The following is a 27,094-nucleotide window of genomic DNA, read 5'->3' as shown; positions in this document are numbered from 1 at the left end:
TGCTGGCCCTAGCCGTGAGTCAACAGCGCCTCCTGCAGCACCGGGCCTGGGCCGGCGAGGCCCCGGCCCGGCCGGGATGGAGGCGGGCAGGACGAGCACTTAGGACCTGTACTAAACACAGAGGGAGAGTAGGCTACAGTTACCGGGAAGCCGGGTGCCCTAAGGGAAAGCCGCAGGCCCGCTGGCAGTTAGGACCTGAGTGCTCACTTCAGCTCTGCCTTTCTGCCTGCTGGGTGACCTTGGGTAAATCCTCTTTGGGCCTGTCACCTCCTCCGTAAAATCGGGATTCGGTACCTGTTCTCCCTCCCGCGGAGGAAGCGAGCCCCATGTGGGCCAGGGAATGCACCCCACCTGTCTTATCTACCCCCGTGCTTGGTACGTAGCAGCCGTTGTAGTGGTACTAATTGATTAAGCACTTACTGTGGGCAGAACACTGTGTTAAGTGCCAGGAGAGACTATACGGGTGAAAAGGTAGACACGGTCCCGTCCCCCTGGTCAGAGGGCAGTCTCTCTGATGGCTCCCCAGAGCAGCCAAAGGGGAGAGGGAGATGGCGGCTGCCCGGACTGGGGAGGTGGGGTGGGAGGGGCCGGACAGACAGTGCCATTGTATGCACACAAAGGGGAAATTGATGCCGTGCAGGTGGCCGGCCCGGGGCAGCACCTGGATGAGGTTGGGGCTGGGCTCAGACCCCTGACGACACCACGCCTGAGAGAGAAGACTTGAATTTTGGATCTAGGTCAAAGTGGGAAGGGAGCGGTGAATGAGGAAGGCAGGCCTGCTTTCCTCCATCCCTCCCTCCTTCCTACCCTGGCTGCTCCACAATAGGCTCTCTGGCTGCTTGATTTCAGGTGCTGGGCCCACATAGTCAGAGCCGGCGGGGGACCCCGGCCAAGGTACTTGACTCTGGCCCAAAGCGAGCTTTAGGAGCTGAGGCTTCCGGGGTTCAGGTCCACGCCCATACTACCTGCTTTTCTTTCCCTCTTCTCATAGAGCGGCTTGAGGAGACTGAGCTCACAGCCCTTTCCGGAGGGAGAAAGGGGTGGTAGAAATACAGGTTCTTACTGGCAATAAGCAGCAGCAGCAGCAGCGATGGAAATAAGCTAAGGGAGCAGTTGTAGCTACAAGAGGTGGAAAGTGGGCGGGTAGCAGGGCCCCGATACACGTGTCCCTCGGCTCAGAGTGGGTGATTTGAGAACAAGAGGCGAGTGTTCTTACCGCTCCAGAGCAGGGAGAAGCCACAGATCACAGTCCTCAGTGGGCCAGGAGGAACCTCTTCTGCCCTTCCCCTTTCTGGGGATGCCCCAAGCAGGGGTCGTCCCAGCTCGTACAGATGACCCGACTGCCTCTAGACTCTTGGGGCGAGGGGAAGATGGGTCCTGTCTCCCCACCCCCCACCTTAGGCACGGGAAGGGGCAAGTGGCATTCCTCGGGGCCTGCGGGTGCCTCTCCCACCCCCCCATACCTGGCAAGGACAGTCGGGCCAACGCTTGGCTGGACTTCCTGCAGCTCAGACCCCGGAGCCTTGGGCGGGCAGCGGGGCAGGCCTTCCCGGCCCCATTACTCACATGAGCTAGGAACGGAAAGTCTGGGGGCACCCGCCGGGCCACACATGGCACCCTGTCCCGGTTGCATGAAGCCCTCCCGAAGCGGGAGCTGGCTGGGGCGGCACCACTTCTCGGAAAGGGCCCTGCCCGTTCGGCTCCAATAGGGCTGCGGCCGGGGAGCCGATACCTCTCCCCTGCACCCGAGAATCAGGCTGTCGTGGCAGCGGTGCCCAAGTGCCGCTCTGCCCCCCGCTCCCCAAGCACGCACTGCCACCAGCTCCTTTTTCATTTCAGTTTATTTAGCGTATGTACAGGTAAAAGAGATGGCGGCATTTGATCCCGCCCAGCAGAAAGCATGCACAAACCCTCGTTGAGTGTGGGGGAGGCCAGGGCCCGGGGGCCCACGGTCGTGCCATCCTGCTCATCCCAGCCGTGGGGCTGAGGAAACAAAGGGGCCACAAGCACGCGCGCCGGGGACTAGAACAAGCGCGCGCCGTAGCCAAAGGTCTGTTTGATGCCCTCGAAGTAGTACCGCTGCCAGCCCTGCCGCGTCCGCTCCTCCTCGGGAGCCGGCACGCCCTTGCCCTCCATCCGCACCTCCGTCTCGCCATCTTTGTCGATGAACGTCAAGGTGATGGTGGCAAAGTGCCCTGGGGGGAGGCCCAAGGAGGGTGAGGAGCCCGCAGGTGAGTGAGAGCGCCGCCCCGCCCCGCGGCCTCTGGCCTTCCCCTCCCCCTGCGCTCACGGGATGCCCTCAGGCCCCCAGCAGCAGTGACCAGTTCAACCCTGCAGGGAGGGGGAGAGGGGACAGATTCGTTCAGGAGAGCCCCCCCCCCCCCCCCCCACCTCCCGGAGAAGGCCCTGCCACCGGGACTACGGCGCTCTTCTTCTAGACCGAGCCCCCATGGTGCTCGGCGGCAGTTGCACTGGGGTTCGGCCAGCTAACTTACCCTCGGGCCAGGATTTGAACCTCCACTTCATGGTGATGTGTTTCTCAGGTACCTGGACAGGCAGAACATGAAGCTGTGAAGAGACCCCCTTCTCTGTCCGGGTGAGCCTCCCCCCTCCTCTTCCTTCAGGGGCCTGCTGGGCCACAAAGTGAGCAGGAGAGGCCGACTTGCAGGCAGCAGATAGACGTGCATGGTGCCCACCTGACCGGGCAGAGTTTGGTGGGGATTTCACCAATACAACCCATTATCTGCACCATGGGACCCGAGAGAAATTTGAGAGGCGCGGGGGTGTCGTCAGCCCAGCACCCAGCTCCAGCCCCCTAACTTTATTGGATCAGAGCGTCGGTGGCCCGCTCAAGGGACGGGGTTCAAGGGACAGGGCCACGGGACGAAGAATCGGGCTGCGTTTCCAGCCGCCGGCTGGAGGCAAGCCCTGAGGCAGGGGGTCAGGAGGGGAGGGAGGAAAGGGAGACCCGGCCAGGGCCAGGAGCCACTCACCAGCTCTATGAATTCTCCGCTGACATTGCCGTCCAGTAAGTGGAACTTGCCGCCCTTGTCCGCTTCCAGAGTGGCGGGAGCGTGGGTAAAGGCCTGTACCATCTGCAGGGTACAGAGAAGGGGGATCGAGGCCACCCCAACCAACAGACCCCGGCACCGGGCCTCGACTTTCCCAGACGCGGCTCCTGCAATCACGGAGGCCCGGCCCCTCCCATTTGGTCCCGCAGCAAGTCAGCCTTGCCCAGCAGAGCATGTGCCCGGCCTTCCATGCCACTCTGGGCCACTGCTGTCACCTGACTTGGCACCCACCGTACCAGGGCAAGTGATTCATTAGCACGTGGGAAAAATGGCCAAACTTCATCACCATGATCGCTGAAGGGTGGGGAACGAGGTGGGATTTAAGGTGCACTTGAGCCACGTCCACCAGGCGCTCCACTTCATCCTAATGGTGGAGGCTTTTCCCTTCTGTCCAGCGAGGTCCCAGCTAAAAAGACCTCCGTGGGCTAGGCTTCTCTCAAGTGCCGCGCTCCCCGCCGGCAACACCCACGGCTCTAGGCGCCACGGACCCTGACCGGTTCTCGGCTTCAGTCCATCCTTACCTCCTGGGTAAGAAACACTCTGTAGAGTTCTTCGGGAGATGTCAAGAATGAGTCCTTCAGGCTGATCTTACAGGTGGGAATTTTGACGCCGACAGATTTGGACTGGTTTGCCGATGTGCCGGTCTTGGCCTGTGGGAAAATGGGGCTAAAGGTGAAAGTTCCAGCCAAGAGACTTCGTGGTCAGAGTCCACATTGGGTTCACGTGGCCGGAGCCTCTCTCTCCCAAGCAGGAGTACGGGTCGGTCTCCCTCCCGAGGAGACTGGAGCCAGAGGAAAGTTCTGGGCCCAGGAGGAGGAATTGGGGTTTAGATCAATGGGCAGGGCGGGGTGGGGCTCTAGAGGAAGACGGAATTCCCAGGGCTCCCAGCTTCTTTTGAGCACAGCCGCCACGGTTCCTCTCCCAAGCCCGGCTAGTTGCCACAGGCCCACCTGTAAAAGGGGATGGATGTCATATAAGAAAGGACAGGCCCGACTAGAATCAGCCTGGTGTCAGCACAGAGTCTTTGAATCCCCCCGCCAGCATCTTGCGTTGGGGCCTCTCGCTTGGGAACCCGAACTGACACGTCTCCCTGGGCAGGGCCTCCGCCGGCAGACAGCCAGAAATAATGTGACACGCCCCCAAGTCCCTCTACGGGAGGAGACCCTCCCGCCCCCGGCCTGCGACACAGGCAGGCGCCCGAGCTGCCGGGAAGCCCGGTTCGGAGGTATGAGGCTGACTTGGGTGCGAGCGCCAGCTGCTTCGGACGTGCACGTGCATGAGTGAGGCGGCATGCCCCCTCCGGGCCTCTGTAGCCGTTCAGCGGGAAGCCGGAGGAAACTGCCCGCACCGGGCCCTCCCTGAGCTTCGCCACCCCACGTCCCACTTACTTTCGGCTCCTCGGCTTTTGGTGCGGGCTGCGGGGCTGGTTCGTTGGCGTCGCCGTTCACTGTAGGTAAGATCATGCCCTGGGTGAACTCTGCCAAGACAAAATCCCACCCCCAAGGGGTTACGTCTTCGCTGTCAACACAGGACGCGACCTTCTCTCACGAACCAAAAACGGATGTATCTTAACCCCACCGAAGGGGCGACTGTGAGATGCCGGACGGCCGTCGAGTTTTAGTACAGTTGGGGACGAAGGGGAGAGAGTGAGCAAACCACCGGGCTGTTGGAGGCCAGTGGCCGACGGTGCCAGGGGAAGAGCAGCCTCGCTGACGCCCGGTAACTGGAAGAAGGCCGATGTCGGTTTAAGGCGAGGCAGCCCCTCTGCGTTTTCTAGCTTTGGGTGGGAACCGACGGTCCATCACCTTGGCGGAGGGGAGGCTGCACCCCGACCCCTTACGGGCTCCCTTTACCGCTGGACTCACTGGCCTCTACTTTGGGATTTAGACCACTCGATCTCCTCCCCCCTCACTCCCCCGGTGTCTGTCACCGAACCCATCTCTGTCTCATTTTTAGACTGGAGCGGAAAGCCAGGGACCATAGTACCTGATCATCCCCCGTGTAATCGCTTAGTCCTGGGCCCTGCATGCAATAAGCCTTTAATAAATATCTATCACTATCACTACCTTTCTATCTCGGGAGGCCGCCTCGGAGGAACTCCTTAACGTTGGTCCTTTCTAACGTTTAAGGATGGACCATCCAATAATAATAATAATAATGTTGGTATTTGTTAAGCGCTTACTATGTGCCAAGCACTGTTCTAAGCGCTGGGGTAGACATAGGGGAATCAGGTTGTCCCACGTGGGGCTCACAGTCTTAATCCCCATTTTACAGATGAGGGAACTGAGGCACAGAGTAGTTAAGTGACTTGCCCACAGTCACACAGCAGACAAGTGGCAGAGCTGGGATTCGAACTCTTGAGCCCTGACTCCAAAGCCCGTGCTCTTTCCACTGCGCCACGCTGCTTCTCTAAAGGGCCTCCAAAGGGCCTCTCGCTCTCCTCTCCATGTCCCGAATCCTCCCCCCCAGTAACGAGTCCCATTCTGGGCAGTGATGTCCAGCCTGAGGGGGACTGGGAAGTCACAAGATTGGCAGAGTAGTTCACCGATCAAGTAGCTCTGGGCACTACTTTCTGACGTGGTTCAACTGCTGCACCGCCCTGCTGCTCCAGAGACCAAGGCCGGGGGCCGGACGGGCTGGGTCCCCAGCCACCCCAACCGTTCCATCCTTCCTTTCCCGGTACGGGATCCCTCCACGGGGCGAGCGCCAAAGAGAGCGGCGGGCTTGCCCTAGTTGGGTACCACTGGTGGAGATTAATTCTTCGGGTGATTCCTCTAGTTGAACCGAGGGCCCCCAAGGCCCTAGTTCTGTCAAAGGCGGCTCCCCCCTTTGACAGGTGCGGCAGAAGCCCGGGGAGCAGCGTCCCGGGTCGCACGTACCTGTTTTGAGGGTGCCGATGTAAGTTCCGACCGCATCGCGGATCTTCTTCACACCTTCCCGTTTCATTATGGCCACGAGGGTCGTGTCGGGCTCATCTTTGGCGAGGCTCACGCTGATCTGAGGGAGAAACCGGAGGAGGCTTGCCGCTGGGTGGGCCTGACAACTGAGCAGGTGACGGGGGACGGCGAGAGGAGGCATTCCCGACGGTCCCTCCCCCAGGCAGAGCCAGGCCCGCGGAGGGGTTTCGGGGGCCGGGGGGTGGCAGTCGCGCAAGTCTGAAGCCCCGAGAGAGAACGGAGACCGGGTCGCACGTACCTCCACTTCGTCCACGTCATTTTCGTCGGACAGGTTGGGGATCTCCACGTGCCCCTTGTATTTCACTCCCGACTTGGACGTGCCTGCGGACGATAACCATGAGCCTCTGCTTAGCGCATCCCCGTCTGGCCCTCCTCCATCTCCTCCCCTGCCTGCCCCGTCCTTCTCCTGCTCTCCCCTGCCCGGGCCCCTCGGCAGCTCGCTCGCTCCGGCCGTCTCCCGGAACCAGCTGAGAGACCCAGAAGACAACTGGGACCAACGGCTCGGCCCCGCCAACCAACAGAAGGGTCAGACTCTGCCCCACAGAAGCGACACCGGGCCTACTGAAAGTATCTGGGGAAGAAACGTTCCGCGCCTGAGCTCTAGGAGAGCCGAGACAAGAGTAAGGAAAACCCTGAAGGACCTACTGCGGAACCACTTAGAATAAGCTAAGGGTGTCATCATCTTTCCCCTCTCCCCTTTTATTACTAGCAGGCAGAGTGATGACATGAGACCCCGGGCTGGGCTTGCCAACGCCCTTTCTTGGACCTCGGGAATCTCACTCCACTGTCGCCCCTCTGGGTGGGACCCCAAGCACACTCAAAGACACTCGTCTGCTCCGTGGTGACGGCGTCCAATCAAAGCTGAGAGACTCCAGGCGAGACGAGATACCCGATGAAACGGCGGCAGGCGGGCAGAGGCCTGCAACTGAACTGAGTCAATGTGGTGACAATCGTGGCCCCGTTTTTTCCTTTTTTTTCTTTTTTGAATGGAATTCGTTAAGCACTCAGGACGTGCCAGGTCCTGTAGACACCAGCTAATTGAGTTGGACCCAGGCCCTGTCCACGTGGGACTCACGGTCTCAATCCCCATTTCACAGACAAGGAAATGGAGGCCCAGAGAAGTGAAGTGACTTGCCCAGGGTCAGAAGGCAGACGAACGGCAGAGCCGAGAAGTCGGGTACTTGGGGCTCCGAGGCCCACTTCTATCCACAGGGCCATGCTGCTTTCTGACAGGGTCCAGTGCTCCACCACTCTCAATTTTGGACCCTCACAGGTTTCTTGGAAAACGAACTGTGGAGGGACTGACGAGTGGAGGCCAAAGACTCCTCGACAAAATCGGAGCTTCGGAATTCTCCGAGAGGCGGCTCTGGCTCTGAGGGAAAGAAATCCGCTTCACCTCTGGATTTCTCCAACGCTAGCTCCCCCACAACCAGAGGGGCCCGATCGATCTCAGGGACCTGCTCGGAAGTCACTGGCTCGATGGACAGAAGAACTCGGGGTGCCTTCCCTGCCAACTGCCTCGCACTCGATGCCCACCCCCAGAGACTTAAGTGCTCCCCGCCACCCCCACAACACTTCTACACCCAGCTTTATACTCTGCTGTTATTCTTGTAAGAGAAGCAGCGTGGCCCAGAGGAAGGAGCAAGGGCCCGAGAATCGGCCTCTAATCCCGGCCCCACCACCTGTCTGCTGTGACCTTGGGCAAGTCATTGCACTTCTCTGGGCCTCAAAGGATGCTGGGCATTCTCAGAGGACAGAGGGATTCTGTCCAAATCGATGAACTTGAATCTACCCCAGCCCTCGGAACGGTGCCCGACGCACAGCAAGCGCTTAACGAGTATCATTATCATTATCACCATTTATTTTCCTGTCTGACTCCTCTGCTAGACCGTGAGCTCCAAGAAACTGCACCGTAGTCTCCGACGCACTCGGTACAGTGCCCGGCCCACAGAAAGCACTCAATAAATACCAGATTGATTTTTACACATTCCCTTTGCTTGCATTTTTCTCTGTCTCAAGCCGAGACCCGCTTCAAAGAAGTCCAAGCAACTAGACCGGGCCTCTCCCCCAGCCCCAGGAGCAAGGGTCAACAGCACCTGGCTATTTATCCTTGGAGCCAGCGGAGGCTCTCAGGGGACGGGGGCACCACCAAACACTCCACAACGGGCAGGGTCGCCACCCTGCCCACAGCTGCACCGGGCTCTGCCTCTACCATTGCTGCCGGGGGCGGTGGGGCATCCCCGTCCAACCTGGAGATTCCCACACTCGGGAGCTCTCGGAGTCGGGACGGGGAAGGGCTGTGGGTGGGCAGGAATGGGTCTTGTCGTCCCTGTCGTCCCCCTGACTCTGCACAGCCCCAGGAACCCCCCCAGACGTGGGCCGCACTGCCACACGGAGCTGTCGTCACAGGCGGGGGGGGGGGGGGGGGGGGGGGGGGCGGTGTTCTGCCCCATGCCGGAACCCCACCGGCCCTGGAGATGTCAGCCTCAGCCTCGTCGGGGAGGGAGGGTGGGGATGGAGCCAGAACACCCTCTGCCAGGACCAGCTAATCCCTCCTCCCCGCCCTCCCCTTTCCTCCTAGCAGCTTCTGAGGGGCAGTGATGCCAACCCAGCATGGCAAGACATGATGAAGTCAGGCGCCACACGGGGAGGGCAGCGGCTCCTCAGCCACTCTAAAGTTTCATCTCCCGTGCACCAGACGGAGGTTGTCGGCCGCGGCGCCCGACCGGAGGAGGAGCGCGGGCTCATCCGAGCTCCGAGAGCCACGGTCCTACTCACCGAGCCAGTTCAGTTTGATGTTCCACTCGTAGAAGAAGATGAGCTTGCCTTTACGGTTGTTGATGGAAGCCTCTCCATCCAGCTTGCTCACCTCCGTCACCTCGCAGACGCCCTCCTCGTCCTGCACCCGCACGGCCAGGAGCAGGGCTTTCAGCTTGTCCGTCGACCAGTTTGAAGCATCCCTCTCCGTCCTGCCAAGAGAAGATGGAACCGTGGGCCGGGGGTCCCCTGAAAGCCTCGCTCTTCGGGGGCAAGGGTGGGAACCGAGGCTACGGGAGGATCAGACGACCGGCCCAGGGTCCCACGGGCAGGTGGAGGGCAGAGTTCGAGCCCACATCTCCTTCCAGCCGGAGCGGCCGTCCACCACCGTTACCGGTCAGTGGCGCTCAGCTCTCCGGTTGGGGTATGCCAGTGACGTGAGGGTGGCGAGGGGGAGAAGGACACGTCAATAATGGGCCGGCCGCCATCCCGAATGCAGTGTGTCCCGTCATCCTGGACGACCCCGGGCGGCCGCTTTAGCCCCCATCTGGGGGCCCGGGGCCGGAACCATCCAGAATTTTAATTTGAAGAAATGCACTCCCAGGGCGATGGGTGCAGCTCCTCTCTCGGCCGATTCCCGGGGCCTCGGTGTGCGGAAGGGGATGCGATTGGGGGCGTTGTAAGAATGGGGGTGTGGTGTGTGTGTGTAAGGAAGGGGGTGTGATGTATGTGTGTGTAAGGAAGGGGGGGGTGTGGTGTGTGTGTGTAAGGAGGGATTGTGATGTGTGTGTGTGTAAGGAGGGAGGCATGATGTGTGTGTGTAAGGAAGGAGGCGTGATGTGGGTGTGGGGGGGAGAGGTGATGGGTTTTGTGTGTGGGGGTGTGTGTAAGGAAGGGGGGGGGTGATGTATGTGTGTGTGTAAGGAAGGGGGGGTGTGGTGTGTGTGTGTGTAAGGAGGGATTGTGATGTGTGTGTGTGTGTGTGTGTGTAAGGAGGGATTGTGATGTGTGTGTGTGTGTGTGTGTAAGGAAGTGGGGTGTGATGTGTGTGTAAGGAGGGAGGCATGATGTGTGTGTGTGTAATAATGGGGATGTGATGTGGGTGTGTGTGGGGGGGTGATGGGTTTTGTGTGTGGGTGTGTGTGTAAGGAAGGGGGGGTGTGATGGGTGTGTGTAAGGGGGGGTGTGATGGGTGTGTGTGTAAGGAAGGGGGGGTGTGATGGGTGTGTGTGTGTGTAAGGAAGGGGGGTGATGGAGGGTGTGTGTGTAAGGAAGGGGGGTGATGGGGGTGTGTGTGTGTGTAAGGAAGGGGGGGTGATGGGGGTGTGTGTGTGTGTAAGGAAGGGGGGTGATGGGTGTGTGTGTAAGGAAGGGGGGTGATGGGTGTGCATAAGGAGGGGGGGTGATGGGTGTGTGTGTATGTGTGTGTGTGTAAGGAGGGCGATGGGTGTGTGCGCCCACTTTTCCGGGTCCTGCGGCTCTCCCCTTGGGCCGCCCCTCCCTCTTCATCTTCATCCTCGCCGGCCGGGCCGGGGTGCGGGGGTGCGGGGGTGCGGGGGTGCGGGGGGTGCGGACCCTCGGGGATGAGACGGGTGGGCCCGGGCCCCGCTCGGCCCTGCGAGACGGAGACAGGGATGCGGGGCCCACGCGGCCGGGGAGGGGCCCCGGGGGGCGGGCGGGCGGCACGTGGTGGCGGGGCCGGGCCGGGCCGGGCGAGCACAACCCCGTCCTCCTCCTCCTCCTCCCCGTCCGGGTCCGGGTCCGGGTCCGGGTCCGGGTCGGCGCCGCTCTCACCAGTGCCAGTTGTTGACGTTGGTGGCGTCGGCCCTCTCCTCCACGATCCAGCGCGGGTCGCCCTCGCCCCACTTGGCCATCGGGTCCCCGTCCGGGCCGCGACGCCCGGCAGCGCAGCGCCTGGAATCTACTAGAAGGGCGCGGGCGCCTCTCCCTGCCTTGCCTTGCCCTTGCCTTTCCCTTCCCTTCCCTTCCCTTCCCTTCTCTTCCCTTCCCCTCGGCCGCCCCGCCCCGCCCCGGCCCGGCCCGCCGCCCACTTCCGTCCCTCCGGACCGTCCTAACCGACAGGCTCCGGCCGGGCCCGGTCGGGGAGGCCGGCGACGCGCAGCCCTCCGCGGCGGAGGTCGGAGGTCAGCGGGGGCCCCGCCGGGACCCGTCGTTCCGCCCGGCCCGGGGTGGCGCGCTAGGCCCGCCGGGACTTGTAGTCCGGAGGCCCGTCCTCCCGCGGGCGCCGGGCGGAAGAGGAGGGGCCCAGAAGACTACAAGACCCGGCCTGCCTGGCGCCGCCTCCTCCCGGGCCCCGCCGCCGCCTCCTCCTCCTCCGGCGAGGTCAGTGCGCTCCCTCCCTCCCCCCCCGCCCCCACCCATCCGGCCCATTTACTGAACGTCGACTACTTTCTCGCCGCCCGAGGACCCGACCCTTTACAGCCGGAGACAGACGGTAATCGGACTACATTAATAATAATGATGGGGGTATTTGTTAAGCGCCTACTTATGTGCAGAGCGCCGTTCTAAGCGCTGGGGGAGAGACAGGGTCATCGGGTGGCCCCACGGGAGGCTCCCAGGCTTCATCCCCATTTGACAGATGAGGGAACTGAGGCCCGGAGGAGAAGAATAATGTTGGGATTTGTTAAGCGCTTACTCTGTGCAGAGCACCGTTCTAAGCGCTGGGGGAGAGACAGGGTCATCGGGTGGTCCCATGGGAGGCTCCCAGGCTTCATCCCCGTTTGACAGATGAGGGAACTGAGGCCCAGAGAATAATAATAATACTAATGTTGATATTTGTTAAGCGTTTACTATGTGCAGAGCACTGTGCTAAGCGGTGGGGGAGATACAGGGTGATCGGGTGGTCCCATGGGAGGCTCCCAGTCTTCATCCCCGTTTGACAGATGAGGGGACTGAGGCCCAGAGAATAATAATAATACTAATGTTGATATTTGTTAAGCGCTTACTCTGTACAGAGCACTGTGCTAAGCGGTGGGGGAGATACAAGGTGATCAGGTTGCCCCATGGGAGGCTCACAGTCTTCATCCCCATTTTACAGATGAGGTCATTGGGCGGGGATGGTCTCTCTCTCTCTCTCACTCTCTGTTGCCGAATTGTCCGTTCCAAGCGCTTAGGACAGTGCTCTGCACAGAGCAGAGCACAGCATAGCAGATATGCTAGCTGCCCATAGCAAGCGCTCAATAAATAGGAACGAATGAGGCCCAGAGAAGGGACGTGACTTGCCCAAGGTCACACGGCTGACAAGCAGTGGGGCCAGGATTAGGACCCATAACCTCCGACTCCCCAGCCCGGGCTCTTTCCACTGAGCCATGCTACTTCTCTACAGATTAATAATAATGTTGGTATTTGTTAAGTGCTTACTATGTTCAGAGCACTGTTCTAAGCACTGGGGTAGATACAGGGTAATCAGGTTTTCCCACGTGAGGCTCACAGTTAATCCCCATTTTACAGATGAGGTAACTGAGGCACAGAGGAGTGAAGTGACTTGCCCAGAGTCACCCAGCTGACAAGTGGCAGAGCCGGCAGTCGAACCCGTGACCTCCGACTCCAAAGCCCAGGCTCTTTCCACTGAGCCATGTGGACCCCCCCCCCCCGCCACTGCCAGGCGGCCGAGGGGGGGTGGTGAGTGGGTCAGTTTTATCGGTAGGTTGTCCTCTCCCGAGAGTTTAGTGCAGGGCCCTGCACCCGGTAGGCGCTCCGTCAATACGACCGGATGGCTGTCAGGTGTGCAAAGGTCACAGATGCAAGTGCGAGGGCGGCGGGGCAGGGAAGGTCTCACCGGGGAGGGCCTCTTGGAGGAGATGGCTCTTCCTAAGGCTTCGAAGGTGGACAGTAGGGGTGGACTGTACTTTTAAGAAAAATGACCCGGGAAGCAGAGTGAAGTATGGAAGGGACTGGGAAGAGACCAGAGAGGTCAATGAGGAGGTCAGTGCCGTAATCAAGGTGGGATAGAGTGACTACTGGGATAATAATAATGTTGGTATTTGTTAAGTGCTTCCTATGTGCAGAGCACTGTTCTAAGCGCTGGGGTAGATACAGGGTCATCAGGTTGTCCCACGAGAGGCTCACAGTTAATCCCCATTTTACAGATGAGGTAACTGAGGCACAGAGAAGTTAAGTGATTTTGCCCACAGTCACACAGCTGACAAGTGGCAGAGCCAGGAGTCGAACCCATGACCTCTGACTCCGAAGCCCAAGCTCTCACCACTGAGCCACGCTGCTCCAATCAGCCTGGTAGCAGTTTGGATGGAGAGGAAAAGGCTGACACACATCCCCCCTCCCCTTTTTTTAATGCTATTCGTTAAGCTCTTCCTATGGGTCAGGCACCAAGTGCTGGGGGAGATGATAGAAGTTTATCGGGTCGGACACAGTCCCTGCCCCACACAGCGCTCTCGCAGTTTAAGAAGGAGGGAATAGGATTGTACCTTTGTAGAGTTGAGGAAGTGGAACTCATTGAGCTCTGCCGATTGTACTGTGGAGGAAATTGAGGCACAGAGAAGTTAAGTGATTTGCCCAAGGTCACACAGGAAGCAATTGGAGCCCAGGTCCCTTGACTCCCAGGCCCGCGCTCTTTCCAGTAGGCCACACCGCTGCTCTCCTGCTTGCTTCTCTCCCAGCTGAAGCCTCATCCTCAAGCTACGGTTAAATGGGGATGGGGCGGGCCTGAACGTGGCAGTCCCACCTTTGCTCACCAATCCCAGCATCTAAAAGGTTCGGCTTGCCAAGATCTGTCTTCATCTCCCCGGCCACGATTTAAAACGGCTTCCTGGGGCAGCCTGGAGTTTGGGGATGAGGAAGAGCAATTGTGCCTTTATTATTTGGTCTGTAGATTTGGCTCTCTCTCTATGTTGCCCTCCTTCTTCATCTGCCCGTCTCTTATATTTAACCTGTCTTCCCCTCCGTGACCTCCACACTCGCGGCTATGATGTCAATTTCTTTTTTTTTTCTTTTGTGGCATTTGAGTGCTTACTATGTGCCAGAGACCGTACTAAGTATGGCACCGTGAGGAGGTGAGCGGCGGAGTGGACGGGGTGGGCAGTAGAAACAGAGAAGGGAAGTGAGGGAGGAGGGGGCAAGGGGATGGAGAGCTTTGAAGCCAAGAGTGAGGAGTGTTTGTTTCGTGCTAAGGTTGATAGGCAACCACTGGAGGTTTTTGAGGAGGGGAGTGACATGCCCAGAGCGCTTCTGTAGAAAGATGATCCGGGCAGCGGAACAAAGAATAGAGTGGAGCGGGGAGAGACGGGAGGAAGGGAGATCAGAGAGGAAGCTGACACAGTCATCCAGTCGGGATATGATGAGAGCCTGTACCAGCAAGGTAGAAGTTTGGATGGAGAGGAAAGGGTGGATCTTGCCAATGTTGTGAAGGCGAGACCGGCGGGTGTTGGTGACGGACTGGATGCGTGGGGTGAATGAGAGAGCCGAGTCGAGGATGATATCAAGGTTGCGGGCCTGTGAGACGGGAAGGAGGGTCGTGCCGTCCGGGGTGACGGGGAAGTCAGGGTGAGGACAGGGTTTGGGAGGGAAGACAAGGAGCTCCATCTTGGACATGTTGAGTTTTAGGTGGCGAGCAGACATCCAGTGGAGATGTCCTGAAGGCAGGAGGAGAGATGAGCCTGGAGGGACGGGGAGAGAACAGAGGAGAGCAGTTAGATATTTGGTCTGTTGAATCAATCAGTGGTCTTTATCTATTGACTGTTTATTGTGTGCAGAGCACTGTACTAAGCACTTGGGTTAGTACAGTAGAATTGGTAGTTGTGATCCTTGCTCTCAAAGAGTGTGCTTATTCCACTGGAAGAGGCCGGCATTGAAATAAATCTCAGCTAAACAGCAGAGCAGCAGAACCAAAGGATATGTATATAAGGGTTAAGGGAGTGGGTTTAGTTTCAAAGCGCTTAAAAGGTCCAGACCCAAGTGCATAGGCTGTGCAGAAGGGAAGGTGGATTGGGTGGGGAAAGGAGAGGCTGGTCAGGGAAGGCTTCTTGGAGGAGGTTGCGATTTCCAGGAATCGCCGCCGTCTGCCTAGTAGCGGCAGCTCCGTTTGTGTTTAGAGGAAAGCTTTCTCTCCGTGGATGTGGGCGGCGGGGGTGAGATTAGCAGTGCCCTCTCCGAAATCGTCCTTCACCCTCCGCCTACATCATCACCCCAGTATTTTTATTTAATGGTTTTAGGCGCTTACTGTGTGCCAGGCCCACTACTAAGTATTTGGGGGTGATTCTAAGTATCCGATGAGCTTGTGGTGTAGAGGGGCTTAAAAGGAAATAATCCCAATGGGGATTTGTTAAAGAAGAGGCAGCACTTTGGTCGGCAAGGCCGTAGTGCATTTTTGCTGAGGAACCAATAGTCTGGTGATTTTTAGCAAATCTTGGAATGACTTTTCATGCGCCGCTGTCCACAGACCCCCTTTCTGCCACCGGCTTCTCTGAGCTTGTGCGGCCCAAGGATAGAAGACTGGGGGGGGGGACCCGGGAGCCACTGAGTTCTTCCGTTTCCCTTCCGCTCCCGCAGATGAACCGGATGAAGGTTGACGAGGAGGAGTACTGGCAGAGCTCCAAGTTCAAGGCCTTCACGTTTGATGATGAGGATGATGAGCTCTCTCAGGTAAGCCCAAGGAACGAGGCGCGGGACAGAGCGGAGAGAACTGCGGGCACCCCCAGCCTCCCAAAAGCACCTCATTCTCAAGCTGAGGGGGATGGGGTCTGGCTCCAGCTGGGAGACACTCGGGACCTTGTCTTCATCCACTTCCTTGGCCCAGCCTCATTCATCCTCGCCCAGCCAGCCAGCGCGCCCCGATCTCCTGTAACCCTGGGGAGTCACGTGCTGATGAACCCCACATTGAAGGCCAGCTCAGAGGCCTTGAGCCATCCCTCTCCCTCCCACCCCCCCACCCCGCACGCACACCTGTGACAGTTTGTCGCAGCACCCTGTCGGCTCTGCCGAGGCAGCCACGGGTCGTCGGGACTTGACCAAGCCACGCCACGGAGGGCCTACGCATTGGGCCGAGGCCTCGCAGAAGCAGAGCTGGGCCGAGAACCCGGCCACCCTCTGAAACCTGAGCCTTCCCTCTCTCTAAAACCTCCTTGCCCACAGCCAACGACCCTGGGGCTTTGGAACCGCTGGCGTTTGGCGTTTGTGGGTAGATGCCGTAGCGAAGTAGGGTTTGGGGCCCAGGCGGGGGTAAGTCAGCTGGGGCTTCTCACTCCGTCGGCCCCTCGACCTTCTCGGCGGCCCGGGTCCCCAGCCGTATCTTTGCCCGCAGCTGAAGGAGTCGAAGCGAGCGGTGAACAGCCTGCGGGACTTTGTGGATGACGATGATGATGACCTGGAGAAGGTCAGCTGGAGCGGGGATCCCGTGGGGAGTAAGTAGATCATCTTCAAGGCGGGCAAAATCAGTCGCATTGGCCCAGACCCTAATGTGTGTTTGTGTGTGTGCGCACAGAGCACTGTACTAAGCACGTGGGAGAGTACAGTACAAGGAGTAGTCGTACTCCCTGCCATCAGGCGGAGAGATGGGAGAAAGATGGAGAAGTGGAGATATATGTGTGTGTGTATATATATATATATTTGTATATACATGAGCGTGTGCTTAAGTAATAGGGTGCATAGGTTGATATGGCCTGAAATGCTGGGGGTGGTTGGGAGTGGCTGAGTGTGTAGGTGTTGCAGTGTATCTGACGTGGTAGTTGGGGTAAAACTTGGGGAGAAGAGAAATTAATGGGGGAAGGCTTCCAGGAGGAGACGCAATTTCAGAAGGGCTGCGGTCATGCAGATATGAAGGGGGAGGGAGGGTGGGAGCAGGTTCTGGAAAGAGGAGGAAAGAGTGAGGCACAGTGAGTAGGTTGGCTGAGGGGAATGAAGTGTGCAAACTAGCCATCGATTGAAGAGAATGGGCCCAGAGTGGGGAGAGAGCTGATGGAATCAACCTATTAATCGTATTTATTAAGTGCTTACTGCATGCAGAGCACGGGAGAGTGCAATACAACAGAGTTGATAGACACATTCCCTGCCCACAACGAGCTTACAGTCTAGAGGATGGAATGCCTTAAAGTGCATTCGTTGAGTGCTTACTGTGTGTAGAACACTGTACTAAGCGCTTGGGAGATTACAATATAAGAGTTGGTAGGCACATTCCCTGCTCACAGCAAGTTTACCGTCTAGGCGGGGAGACAGGCATGAATATAAATAAATGAATAAATAATGGCTGTGTACATAAAGTTCTGTGGGGCCAAGGGACGGGTGAATGATGGGTATAAATCCAAGGGCAAGGGCAATGCAGAGGGAATGGGAGAAGAGGAAATGAGGGCTTAGTCAGGGAAGACCTCTTGGAGGAGATGTGCCTTCAATAAGGCTTTGAAGGTGGGCGGCGGGGGGGAATCATCTGGTGGATATGAAGAGGGATGGCAATCCAGGCTGAAGACAGGACATGGGCGAGAGGTCGGCAGAGAGATAGACAAGATGGAGGTACAGTGAGCAAGTTGGCCTTAGAGGAGCAGAGTGCGCTGGCTGGGTTGTTAGTAGGAGAGCAGCGAGGTGAGGTAGAAGGGGGCACAGTGACTGAGTGCTTCGAAGCCGACGATAAGGAGTTTCTGTTTGATGTGGAGGTGGATGGGCAACTACTGGAAGTTCTTGAGAAGTGGGGAAACGTGGACTGAACATTTTTGTAGAAAAATGATCCGGGCAGCAGAGTGAAGTACGGACTGGAGTGGGGAGAGACAGGTGGCAGGGAGGTCAGCAAGGAGGCTGATGCAGTAAATCAAGGCGGGATAAGGTAAGTGCTCAGATCAAAGTGGATTGGAGGAGAAGATTTGGGAAAAAGGATGAGGAATTACGTTTTAGGGATATTTAGCTTGCGGTGTATTGGCAGGACATCTCTGGAGCGATGTCCTGAAGGCCAAAGCAAACGTGAAATTATAGTGGTGGTGAGTAGTTGGGGTTAGCAAGGTAGATTTGGGGGTTAGCCTCCTAGAGCTGGCAATTAAAACCATGGGAGTGAGTGAGCTCCCCCAAGGGAAGGAAGATAAAGTGAGACTAGAAGGGGACCCATATCGGAGCCTCAGGGGACAGCTGCCATTAGGTAGGAGTCTGAGAAGGTCAGAGAAGAAGCCAGAGAGAACTTTGGCAGTGAAACCAAGATTGGCTAGTGTTTCCAGGGGTAGGGAGCCGCCCCCAGAGTCCAAAACAGCTGAGGGATGGAGGAGGATGGGGATAAAGTAGAATCCATCAGCTGTGGCAAGGAGGAAGTCCCCGGAGACTTTGGTGAGGGTGGTCTCAAGGAAGAAGACAGAGATCAGAATTTAAAGAGACAAGAAGGGAGATGTAGAGAACGTGGAAACAGAGGGCATACATGACCCATATGAGGAGATTGGGAGGGAGTGGGAGCAAGAAGATGGGGCGGTGCCCGGATGGCACAGTGGAATCTATAAGTCTTTTTTAAGTATAGGAGAGGCGGGAGCTTGTTTGAAGGCAGAGGGAAAGGAGCCAGCAGAGTGAGCAGTTGAAGGTGGTGGTCAGGGAGCAAAGAAAAGTAGGCTCGGTTGCTTTATGGGAGGAGAGAGGGGATGGAGTTAGAGGCCAAGTAGAGGGTGCAGCCCTTGAAAGCAAGTGTCACATTTCCTCCTGAGAAGGGCAAAATAGGGTCACATCCCTAGCCATGACCCACCCGCCTACCCCTCTGGGCAAGCCACGTTAGCTAGTCTCCCCGCTTGGCCTGGCAGGGAGGGAGCTGGATTCAGACCTGAGACCTCTCCTCCAAGAGAAGGCCTCTCCTTGAGGTGGAGGAGGAGGAGCCAGGGACAGGGTTGCCCAAGGGAACCTCACACCTCCCGAGGCGTTGCCCGTGCTCTCATGGTTGGCGGAAGCGGGATCATCTGCCAGGTTGGGCCCAAGGTCAGGAGAGCCAAATTGGGCGGGATGTGGCAGGGCGTTGATCATGGACGAGGCCTTTGAGCTGGCCTTCTGGGACCTTCCTTCACACAGGCATCTCCTGGTCCATTAAAGAGACAGCCTCCGGGAGCGGGACAGCCACTGAGGGCCGTGAGCAGCAGAGGGGCCGCAACAGCTTCTCTGCTTATCCTCCGCTGGCCAAGCCCCCCTCCTCCTACTCTTTGAGCAGCATCTTCAAAGGTAAAAGCCAGAGGGAGGGGTATCGACCTTCCCCTCGGAGCAGGGGCAGGCCAGCACTCCCCTGCACCTTAGTGGGAAGCAAAATGGTCAGGAAAAAGACTGGGGAAACCAAGGTTCTCTCGGTAGCCTTTTGTCCCTTTGAGGCGGTGGGTGGAACTGTGCTCCGAATGGGCACGATTGAGCCACAGAAGGGCGTCTCTAACGGGGGTTGATGGGTAGGGTTGGCTAGAGCCGACAGTGGGGTCAGAAGCATCTCCGGTCCGGACGCCTCCGCCGCCCCGATCTGTGTGCGGTGGTCGGAGCCGTGAGCCTCTCCCTCACAAATGTTTTTCCTCTAGGAAGAAGCAGACTTGGGAGTTTCCCATCCCTTTCAGATGGTAAGTGCCTTCTCGGCTGTGCGTGCTCCGGAGGGTGCTTCGTATCCAAGCTGCCGGGGTCGGGAGGTGGGGGTGTGGACAAGCAATGTCTCCTGGAGTTATTTATTGACTAGGTCCGCCTCCGCAGAGCGGCCCTCTGCCACACCGGCGTCAAGCAAAGGAGGGGCAAGGGTCCAGAGGCTTTAGCCGGGGTAGTTGGCTGGTGGACATTCCGATTCCTGCCTGGGTGGGGGCAGGAGTAAGTCTCCAGAAGAAGCTTCCTTTGGATGGGGGCCCGATTGAGGTGGCTCCAGCCCCTCGGGCCTGGGGCGCCGTCACCAGCGAAGCCGTGAGAGCGATGCGGTCCCCCCAGAATGGTGAAGGTGAGCGGCAGGTCCTGGAGGGTTTGCACCCGTGAACTGTCCATCCATCTGCCGGTCCTCCCCTAGCCCTCTCGGACCAAACCGCCAAGAGCTATGCTCCGGAGCTGCGGCGACCCAAGGGAGAATACAAGGTGGGTGGCTTCCGGTGGCTCTGTTTCCGCACGGCGGGTGGAGGCGGAATAATCGATGGGGCTTGGGGGAGGCCGAGCCTTTGGGAGCTCCGTCGGTGGGGAGAGAGAGCACAACTTGGACGGAGGGACGACACTGGAGTAGGTCCCTCTTACAGCTCTGCCCGGGCTGAAATCCTAACCTTCAAGCCTGAATGGAAGCCTGGGGCCTGTGGGCCCACACTCATCGGGTCTTGGCCTCAGTACCGGATGGGGATGCAGGGGGTACGTTCACGTGTGGTTTGGAAATGCGATCGTCCCCATAAGTTGCTGGGATTAGAAGTGTTTGCCCAGCCCAGCTGCACAGCTCCGGGGCACTTAGGAAAGAGCACAGGCAGCCTAGGAAAGAGAGAACCCAGGCTCTGACCACGGCTCTGCCACCTGCATGCTGTGGGACCTTGGGCAAATCATGCAACTTCCCGGGCCTCAGTCTCCTGTTTTGTAAAATGGGGATTCAGTACATGTTCTCCCTCCCACTGAGACTGTGAGCCCAGTGTTGGTCAGGGACTCTATCTGATGTGATTCTCTTGTATCTACCCTCATGCTTAGTACTTGACTGGGCACCTAGTAAGCCCCTGGCTGAACCTAAGAGGGTTTAGTTTGGGGCCAACCCGACTTGGCCAGGCACATTCGAGACCCACTAGCCAGGCCATGGACTGTGGACTGGACTGACTGACAGCTGGTTTGCTGGGGAGGGAGGCCACCTCCCCGTGGCCCGACAAGCCCACTTCTGACTTTAACGAGTTGTACGCATTTCAGGATTTCAGCAATGACTGGAGCCCCAGTGACACAGTCCGGCGCTTGCAGAGGGGCAAGGTAAGGGCTGGGCTGTCGTGCTTATCTGGGAGAGAGATGTTGGGATGGGATGTGGGGAAGGGCTTCCTCTCCATCCCGCATCAGCTCCCCTCTATTTACGGGTCGTTCCACTTCCCTGGTCTCGGCTCCCTCTCTGGGAGCAGCTGCAGGACTGTTGTTCTCCCCGTGCTGAGTCTGGATGGAGGGGAAAGGGTGGATTTTAGCGATGCTGTGGAGGTTGAAATGACAGGGTTTAATGAAAGATTGAATATGTGGCTTGAATGAGAGAGAGGAGTTGAGGATAGCACCAGTTCCCAAAGTTGTGTCCTGTTGTCCGGAGAACGGTATCTCTTGGCTCTCTGCCCCACAGATCTGCTCGCTGGAGAGATTCCGCTCCCTGCAGGACAAGCTGCACCTCCTGGATGAAGCAGTGGCTATCCACGATGGGAACGTCATAACCGCTGTGAGCTCCTGGGCCCTCGGGGTTGGGAGCAGATGGCCAGTTGGTACAGTCCCCTGGGCCTTCTCAGTCTGGCTCAATGCCTTGAGCAGGGAGTCTGGCAGGGGCTCTTGGCTGCAGCTGTTCTCCCCACACCCCCTACCCCCACTTTAGGTTCTTCAAGGGGAATGGGCAGATAGCTTCTCTGAGGCCCTTGCCCACCCCCCCAGTAGGTACCTCAGTCAGAGTGGCTACAAGCTGACCCGGGTTTCTTCTCTGGAAATGGCAGAGGCATCTGCTGCTGAAACAGCTTCAGTGTTCTGAAGCGTTTCCTTGCCCCCTCGCCCCATCTCCTGGAACCTGGAGAGTTAAGCAGGAGGTTGTTGCGGAAGGTGGTTCTACAAGTGAGGAGCCGGTGCTCAGCTCCCGATCTCTGCCCTTGAGAAGGGAGGGAGGGAGAGAAGGAAGGAAGAAAGGAGAGAGGGAATGCCAACCCGGAAGCACTGCCAACATTAACATGGCCGAGGGAAGAGTGCAGGCTTCGTCTGGCTACAGTGATCAAATTTCAGTCTTCTCTTGGCAGGTTCTGATCTTCCTCAAGAGGACACTGAGCAAAGGTGAGCATGGCCAGGACAGATCAGTGGGGCCTCCACTTGTAAGGTGGCTTGGCACTCGTCAGCCTCATGAGACCGGTGTGGGTCAGAGGCTGAAGCAGGGTGAGAAGAGGCAGTTAAGGCATGCTTGAAAGTGGTTTTGGGTGGGTCCATTTGGGAGCACTGGGAGGCAAATGTCCAAAGGCAGTACATTGGGCCTGTGGGTAATGGGTCTTTTTTTTTTTTTTTTAAAGCAGGCCGCAGGCGGGAAGCTGGGCTAAGGATTTGGAGGACCAGAGTCCTCCCCCAAAGGGATAAATTGTTGGGAGATTGGGAAGCACTCCGTAAGGATCACCCTAGGTCATGCACATTCGTTCATTCATTCAGTCGTATTTATTGAATGCTTACCGTGTGCAGGGCACTTTATTAAGCGCTTGGGAGAGTACAGTATAATAGACACATTCCTTGTCCACAGTGAGCTCGCAGTCTAGAGGGGATGCATGTAACAGGAGCTCAGCTCGTCAGGGACAGGATGTTTGTTCCTGACAGCCCTGGGGTGTGGATGCCCTGGGACCAGTAAGGGCGGAAGGTCACTTTCACCCTACGGGTCAAATGTGTGATGTTCCTCCACTCCCTGCCTGCCAGATATCCTCTTCCGAGAGCTGGAAGTGCGGCAGATCGCCCTGACGCATCTCATCCACTTTCTCAACGAGATAGGAGATCAGAAACTGCTCTTGGACCTCTTCAGGTGAGAAGCCCTTCCCACATCCTCCTCCCCATCACCCTCCAACCACCCCGCCATCGCAGTGGGCTGTGCCTAGCAGTTGACTGTGTCACTTCATTCTAGCTTCAAGTCCTTTTGGCCTGTCAGATCTTCCAACTTGAGTTGCCTTTTAGGGTCCTAGGTCTGGGTATATGGGAACCCAAGGAGCTTGTAATGTAGGTAATGGAAGCATCAGCTCTGTCCACCATGGGGGAAGATCTGAGCTGTTCCACTTCCCCTGCCCTTTAGTGCTCATGGCGGGCTGCCCGGGGGTTAGATTCTGTCCCCTGCCTGCTGCCCACAAGATGAAACTGAAAGAAACAGTTCAGCCAGGCTATGTCTGGCGTGTTGTATGGAAAGTGCAAACAACTTAGCAGGATGATTTCTCAATCTTTTGGGGAAGGAGTGAGGGTGGTTTTAAGATAAGGTGGGGATGGGGGCGGATGGAAATGCGTGTGCTTAGTTCCAGTGAGGGGCATCCTGACACCCATCACTCTTTAAGGAGGTCAAATACTCCCTAGTTTACTCACCTTCAATGAATGAAAATGACAGTGATGCAGTGACTGAAGCAGTTAACAATAATAATAATAATAATAATGATGATGGTATTTGTTAAGCGCTTACAATGTGCTAAGCGGTGCCAATTCATTCTCTCTTTCCCTTTGCTGTGTCCCCAGATTCCTGGGCAGAACAGAAGAACTCGCAGTAAGTGAGACCCTCACCCAGGTCTGGGAACACCTTCCTCCCTGCTGCTTCTGAAAATCTATTCTGTCATTCTGTTCCCATCCTCCAGTTATCCAGTTTGTGAGCAATAGAACAGTGGCCCTTAGAAAATGTTTCCTGTAACTCGAAGCCAAATACACAGAAAATGTGAAGAAATGTAGCTTGTTTTCTCTGTGTGTGTGTGTGTGTGTGTGTATGTGCGTCCATGCGCACGCCCCATTTCAGGTTGGAATCAGCGAAATCAGTGTAGTTTTGCTCAATCTGTCTAATTCTTTCAGTGACTAGATCTCAGAGGCTCTTGGTTTGAGCCCCCAGTGCCAGGAGGAGTGGCTAAGAGACTGGCTGTAGTTGGGAAGTGGAATGTCAAGGGCTCCACCAGCCATTTTGAAGAACATTTTTGGACTTTTTCCTGAGGGACAGTCTCTCAGCCACCTAGTCCCTGAGCACGGAAGACCTTCTCATCAGCTGCTGCCCACTGCTCTAGATAATGTGTCCTTGTGATGGCCAGAGTCCAGGAGCTCTGAGACCTTCCTCTTTGCTTCTTCAGTTGTCCCAGTATCGAGAGCATTTGAACATCCAGGATGTGGACAAGAGGAAAGAATTTCTCAAGAGGTGTATTGGGTGAGTGCCTCCTAGAGGGAAATTGTGGGCTTGGGAGCCCACAAGATTCATAAGGTAGGAAGAAGAGAGCGAAGGTGAAAGCCGAGAGGGGCCAAGAGGGAGAAGAAATACTGAGGCCTAACTCAGGAAATAGTAATGAGCCTCTAACTGTGATTACTCGGTGGATCCTGTGCCCCCTTTTTTAAGTTTTTAAAAAAGGGTATTTTTTAAGTGCTTGGATTATGTCAGGAACTGTAAGCCCTGGTGTAGATACAAGCCAGTCTGGTTGGACACAGCCCGTGTCTCACATAGAGCTCACAGTCCTAATCCCCATTTTACAGATGAGGTAAAATTTGGCACAGAGTAGTGAAGTGACTTGCCCAAGCTCACACAACGGACAAGTGGCGGAGACAGAATTAGAATTCAGGTCCTTCTGACTCCCAGGCCTGTGCTCTATCCACTAGGCCATGCCCTTTTTCCTGACCCATTGCTAAACAGAGAGGAGGGACCCTGATATGTTCATAGAGCTTCCTGCTAATCAGTATATTTTAGGGGGAGATCTAGAATGGTAATGAGAGGGCTGGCTTCCGTTTTCTCTCTCTCTCTTTTTTATAAAATAGTATTAAGCGCTGATTATGTGTCAAGCACTGTTCTAAGCCCTGGGGGAGATATAAGTTAATCGGGATGGACACAATGTAGCTGTACTACATGGGACTTATAAGTCTAAGTAGGAGGGAGTACAGGTATTAAACCCCCCATTCTCCAGACGAGGAGATGGAGGCACAGAGAAATGAAGTGACTTGCTACACGGCAAGCAAATGGCAGGGGCAGGAGAGAACCCAGGTCCTCTGACTCCCAGCCCCGGCTCTTTTCCACTAGACTGCGCTTGCATCTCTTCTGGAGAAATCTGTTCTCCCTGTCACCAACTCAAAAGTAGTGAACGGGAAGCCTGGGAGATGAGCTCAGAGCAGGGGAGGCTGTCTAGAGGACCAGGGGGACACATTCGGGAGATTGGGGCTCTGACCTGGGAATTGACAGGCTTGGGTCTTACTGTGCTTGATATCCACCCCGCCCTCAGTCCCACAGCACTTGCGTACATGTCTGAAATTTATATAAATCTCCATCATCCCGTCTAGTTTGTAAGCTCTTTGTGGGCAGGGAACTCTGCTGCATTGTACCCTTTCAAACGCTTACTAAAATGCTCTACATACTGTAAGCGCTCAAGAAATACCATTGATTGGTGTATTTTTGTTCTTTTCTCCTGATCCTACTACTGACCGGTTGGCTTTGACTAGCACTTTCCCTATCTGTGTCCCTCATTTGGTAAAACTCGAATAGCTCATGCCGTCCCCTCTCTCCCCTCCACCTCAAATGGGATGATGAGTGAAAACCTGTTTTTCGTCCTTTGAGCACCTCAGGTTGGGGTGTTGTGTCCCTGGTGATGGTGTTCTGGCTCGTTTCTCCTATGGTGCGGGGAGGTGCTCACCTCTAACTTCTTGTCAGTTTGCCATTTTCAGCAGAAGACGCTGCTCACATCCAAGACCACTACACCCTCCTGGAACGACAGATCATCATAGAGGTTAGGAACCACCAGATTCCTCTGCCTTCTCCTCCCTACAAATCCCCGCCAGCCTCTCTTCTCGATTGTGCAGAGAGCTTTAGGCCCAGCATCTTCAACACCAAAGAAAACTAACACGCCCCTGATTCACTGGGTCCCAAGCAATCAACCTGTCCACATCATCATCCCTTTTCTTCAGGAGCAGCTTCTTTCTCCAGATGCTGATTATTATTATTATTACATTATGTGCTTATTATGTGTCAAATACCCTTCTGAGTGCTAGGGTAGATACAAGTTAATCAGGTTGGACACAGACCAAGACCCAAGTGGAGCTCACAGTCTAAGTAGGAGGGAGAATTGATATTGAATCCGCATTTGACAGTTGAGGAAACTGAGACACAGAGCAGTTAAGCGACTCACCCTAAGGTCACACAAAAAGCAGTTGATAGAGCCGGGATGAGAACCCAAGTCTTCCCAGGCCTGGGCTCTTTCCACTAGGCCCCTGATTATCCTGTTACTTCCCCATCTGGATTCAATTTGGCGACACGGCCTGCAACTTCTAACTGGGATTGTCCTTTTTGGCCTTTGCCTCATAAGTGCCATTGCACCTCCTCTTCCAAGGCCTGAAAGGCTTCTCTGCATGTCCCCATGGCTCTCCTCACCGACTCTCTCTTCCCTCCTACTTTCCCAGGCCAACGACCGGCACCTGGAATCTCTGGGACAGACCGAAATCTTCCGCAAGCACCCACGTAAGGCTTCTATCCTCAACATGCCGCTGGTCACCACCCTCTTCTACTCCTGCTTCTACCACTACACAGAGGCTGAGGTGCGGGCACCCCCAGGGGCAGGCAGGCGGGTGAGGTGTGGGGCAAGCAGTTTCAGCCTTAAATTTCCCCCTCGCGTGAGTACTGATGGGGAATTTGGGTGGCAGTGGGAATTTGGAAAACAGCATGGCATAGTGGAAAGGCCACGGGCCTGGGTTCTAATCCCAGCTCCACTGCTTGTCTGCTGACTGACCTTGGGCAAGTCACTTCACTTGTTTCTGCCTCAGTTACCTCATCTGTAAAATGGGGATTAAGATCGTGAGCTCCACGTGGGACAGGGACTGTCCCCCATCTTGTATGAACCCCAGCACTTAGGACAGTGCCTGACACATAGTAAGTGCTTAACAAATACCATTAAAAAAAAAAAGTGGGGACTGGAGATCATCCATGTCTCACAGCCTACTGAGATCCAGAAGCGGCCTTTAAAGAGGTCGAGTGGGAACTTGGGAGCCATGTCCCTAGAATCAGGCTTGCCAACTCTGTACCCACACGGGCCCTCTGCAGTTTTCATTCCAAGAGGAGAATTCTCAGATTAGGCTAGGATGGGACAAAGAGGTTGAAGGATAAATTGGATGGGGGCAGATAAGTGGGGCTTTTTGACCCTGGGGAGAGGTTTTGATGTGGAGTTTCGGCTTTGCCTGTGCTTGGCTCTCATCTGCCCAAGCGCAGGCAAAGCCGAAACTCCACATCAAAACCTCTCCCCGGGGTCAAAAAGCCCCACTCATCTGCCCTGACTACAGTGAGCTTACAATCTAGAGCGGACCCAGTAGGGCTCACGATGTCTTCTGCTATTCCTGGAAGCGGCGGTCCAGGTCTCAAGATCTCCACATGAGATGCAGAATATCGAGACAGTCCCGGTGGGTGCAGAGGGTAGTCAGGCATCTGGGTCTGTGGTGAAGAACTGAACCGAGCCCCTGGGCAAACCGGGAGTTAACCCTCACTCCCACCCCCACTGATCCTGTCATCCC

General features: G+C 56.6%; 2 protein-coding genes across 4 annotated transcripts in view; one reads left to right on the top strand and one right to left on the bottom strand.

Moving 5' to 3' along the window:
• Positions 1 to 1,823: 1,823 nt before the first annotated feature.
• AHSA1 (activator of HSP90 ATPase activity 1) lies at positions 1,824 to 10,780 on the bottom strand. Its single transcript, XM_029058833.1, has 9 exons — positions 10,580 to 10,780; positions 8,807 to 8,997; positions 6,267 to 6,349; positions 5,951 to 6,068; positions 4,460 to 4,548; positions 3,593 to 3,721; positions 2,994 to 3,095; positions 2,496 to 2,547; positions 1,824 to 2,195 (listed from the first exon to the last, which is right to left on the bottom strand). The coding sequence occupies exons 1-9, from the start codon at positions 10,657 to 10,659 to the stop codon at positions 2,023 to 2,025; spliced, it is 1,017 nt and encodes a 338-aa protein (XP_028914666.1). The 5' UTR covers positions 10,660 to 10,780; the 3' UTR covers positions 1,824 to 2,022.
• VIPAS39 (VPS33B interacting protein, apical-basolateral polarity regulator, spe-39 homolog) overlaps positions 8,997 to 27,094 on the top strand; it is a 23,511-nt gene continuing 5,413 nt past the window's right edge. For 2 of the 3 annotated variants that reach the window (XR_003757039.1, XM_029058795.1), the window contains exons 1-14: positions 8,997 to 9,181; positions 15,311 to 15,403; positions 16,062 to 16,161; positions 18,779 to 18,925; positions 19,264 to 19,302; positions 19,731 to 19,795; positions 20,591 to 20,647; positions 20,997 to 21,089; positions 21,649 to 21,682; positions 22,304 to 22,406; positions 23,099 to 23,126; positions 23,692 to 23,765; positions 25,248 to 25,323; positions 25,994 to 26,128. Coding sequence is in view for 2 of the 3 variants with exons in the window: in XM_029058795.1 (XP_028914628.1) it covers positions 9,011 to 9,181; positions 15,311 to 15,403; positions 16,062 to 16,161; positions 18,779 to 18,925; positions 19,264 to 19,302; positions 19,731 to 19,795; positions 20,591 to 20,647; positions 20,997 to 21,089; positions 21,649 to 21,682; positions 22,304 to 22,406; positions 23,099 to 23,126; positions 23,692 to 23,765; positions 25,248 to 25,323; positions 25,994 to 26,128 (1,215 nt within the window). In the remaining variant the exon portion in view is untranslated. Of the gene's footprint in view, positions 9,182 to 11,164; positions 11,241 to 15,310; positions 15,404 to 16,061; positions 16,162 to 18,778; positions 18,926 to 19,263; positions 19,303 to 19,730; positions 19,796 to 20,590; positions 20,648 to 20,996; positions 21,090 to 21,648; positions 21,683 to 22,303; positions 22,407 to 23,098; positions 23,127 to 23,691; positions 23,766 to 25,247; positions 25,324 to 25,993; positions 26,129 to 27,094 lie in introns of those variants that run through there. The other variant, XM_029058807.1, reaches the window with a different exon arrangement.

This window comes from Ornithorhynchus anatinus, chromosome 1 (genome assembly GCF_004115215.2).
Source record: "Ornithorhynchus anatinus isolate Pmale09 chromosome 1, mOrnAna1.pri.v4, whole genome shotgun sequence".
Classification (NCBI taxonomy): Eukaryota; Metazoa; Chordata; class Mammalia; order Monotremata; family Ornithorhynchidae; genus Ornithorhynchus; species Ornithorhynchus anatinus.
The sequence above is the reverse complement of the archived record's forward strand: the minus strand, read 5'-3'. Positions and strand labels throughout refer to the sequence as shown.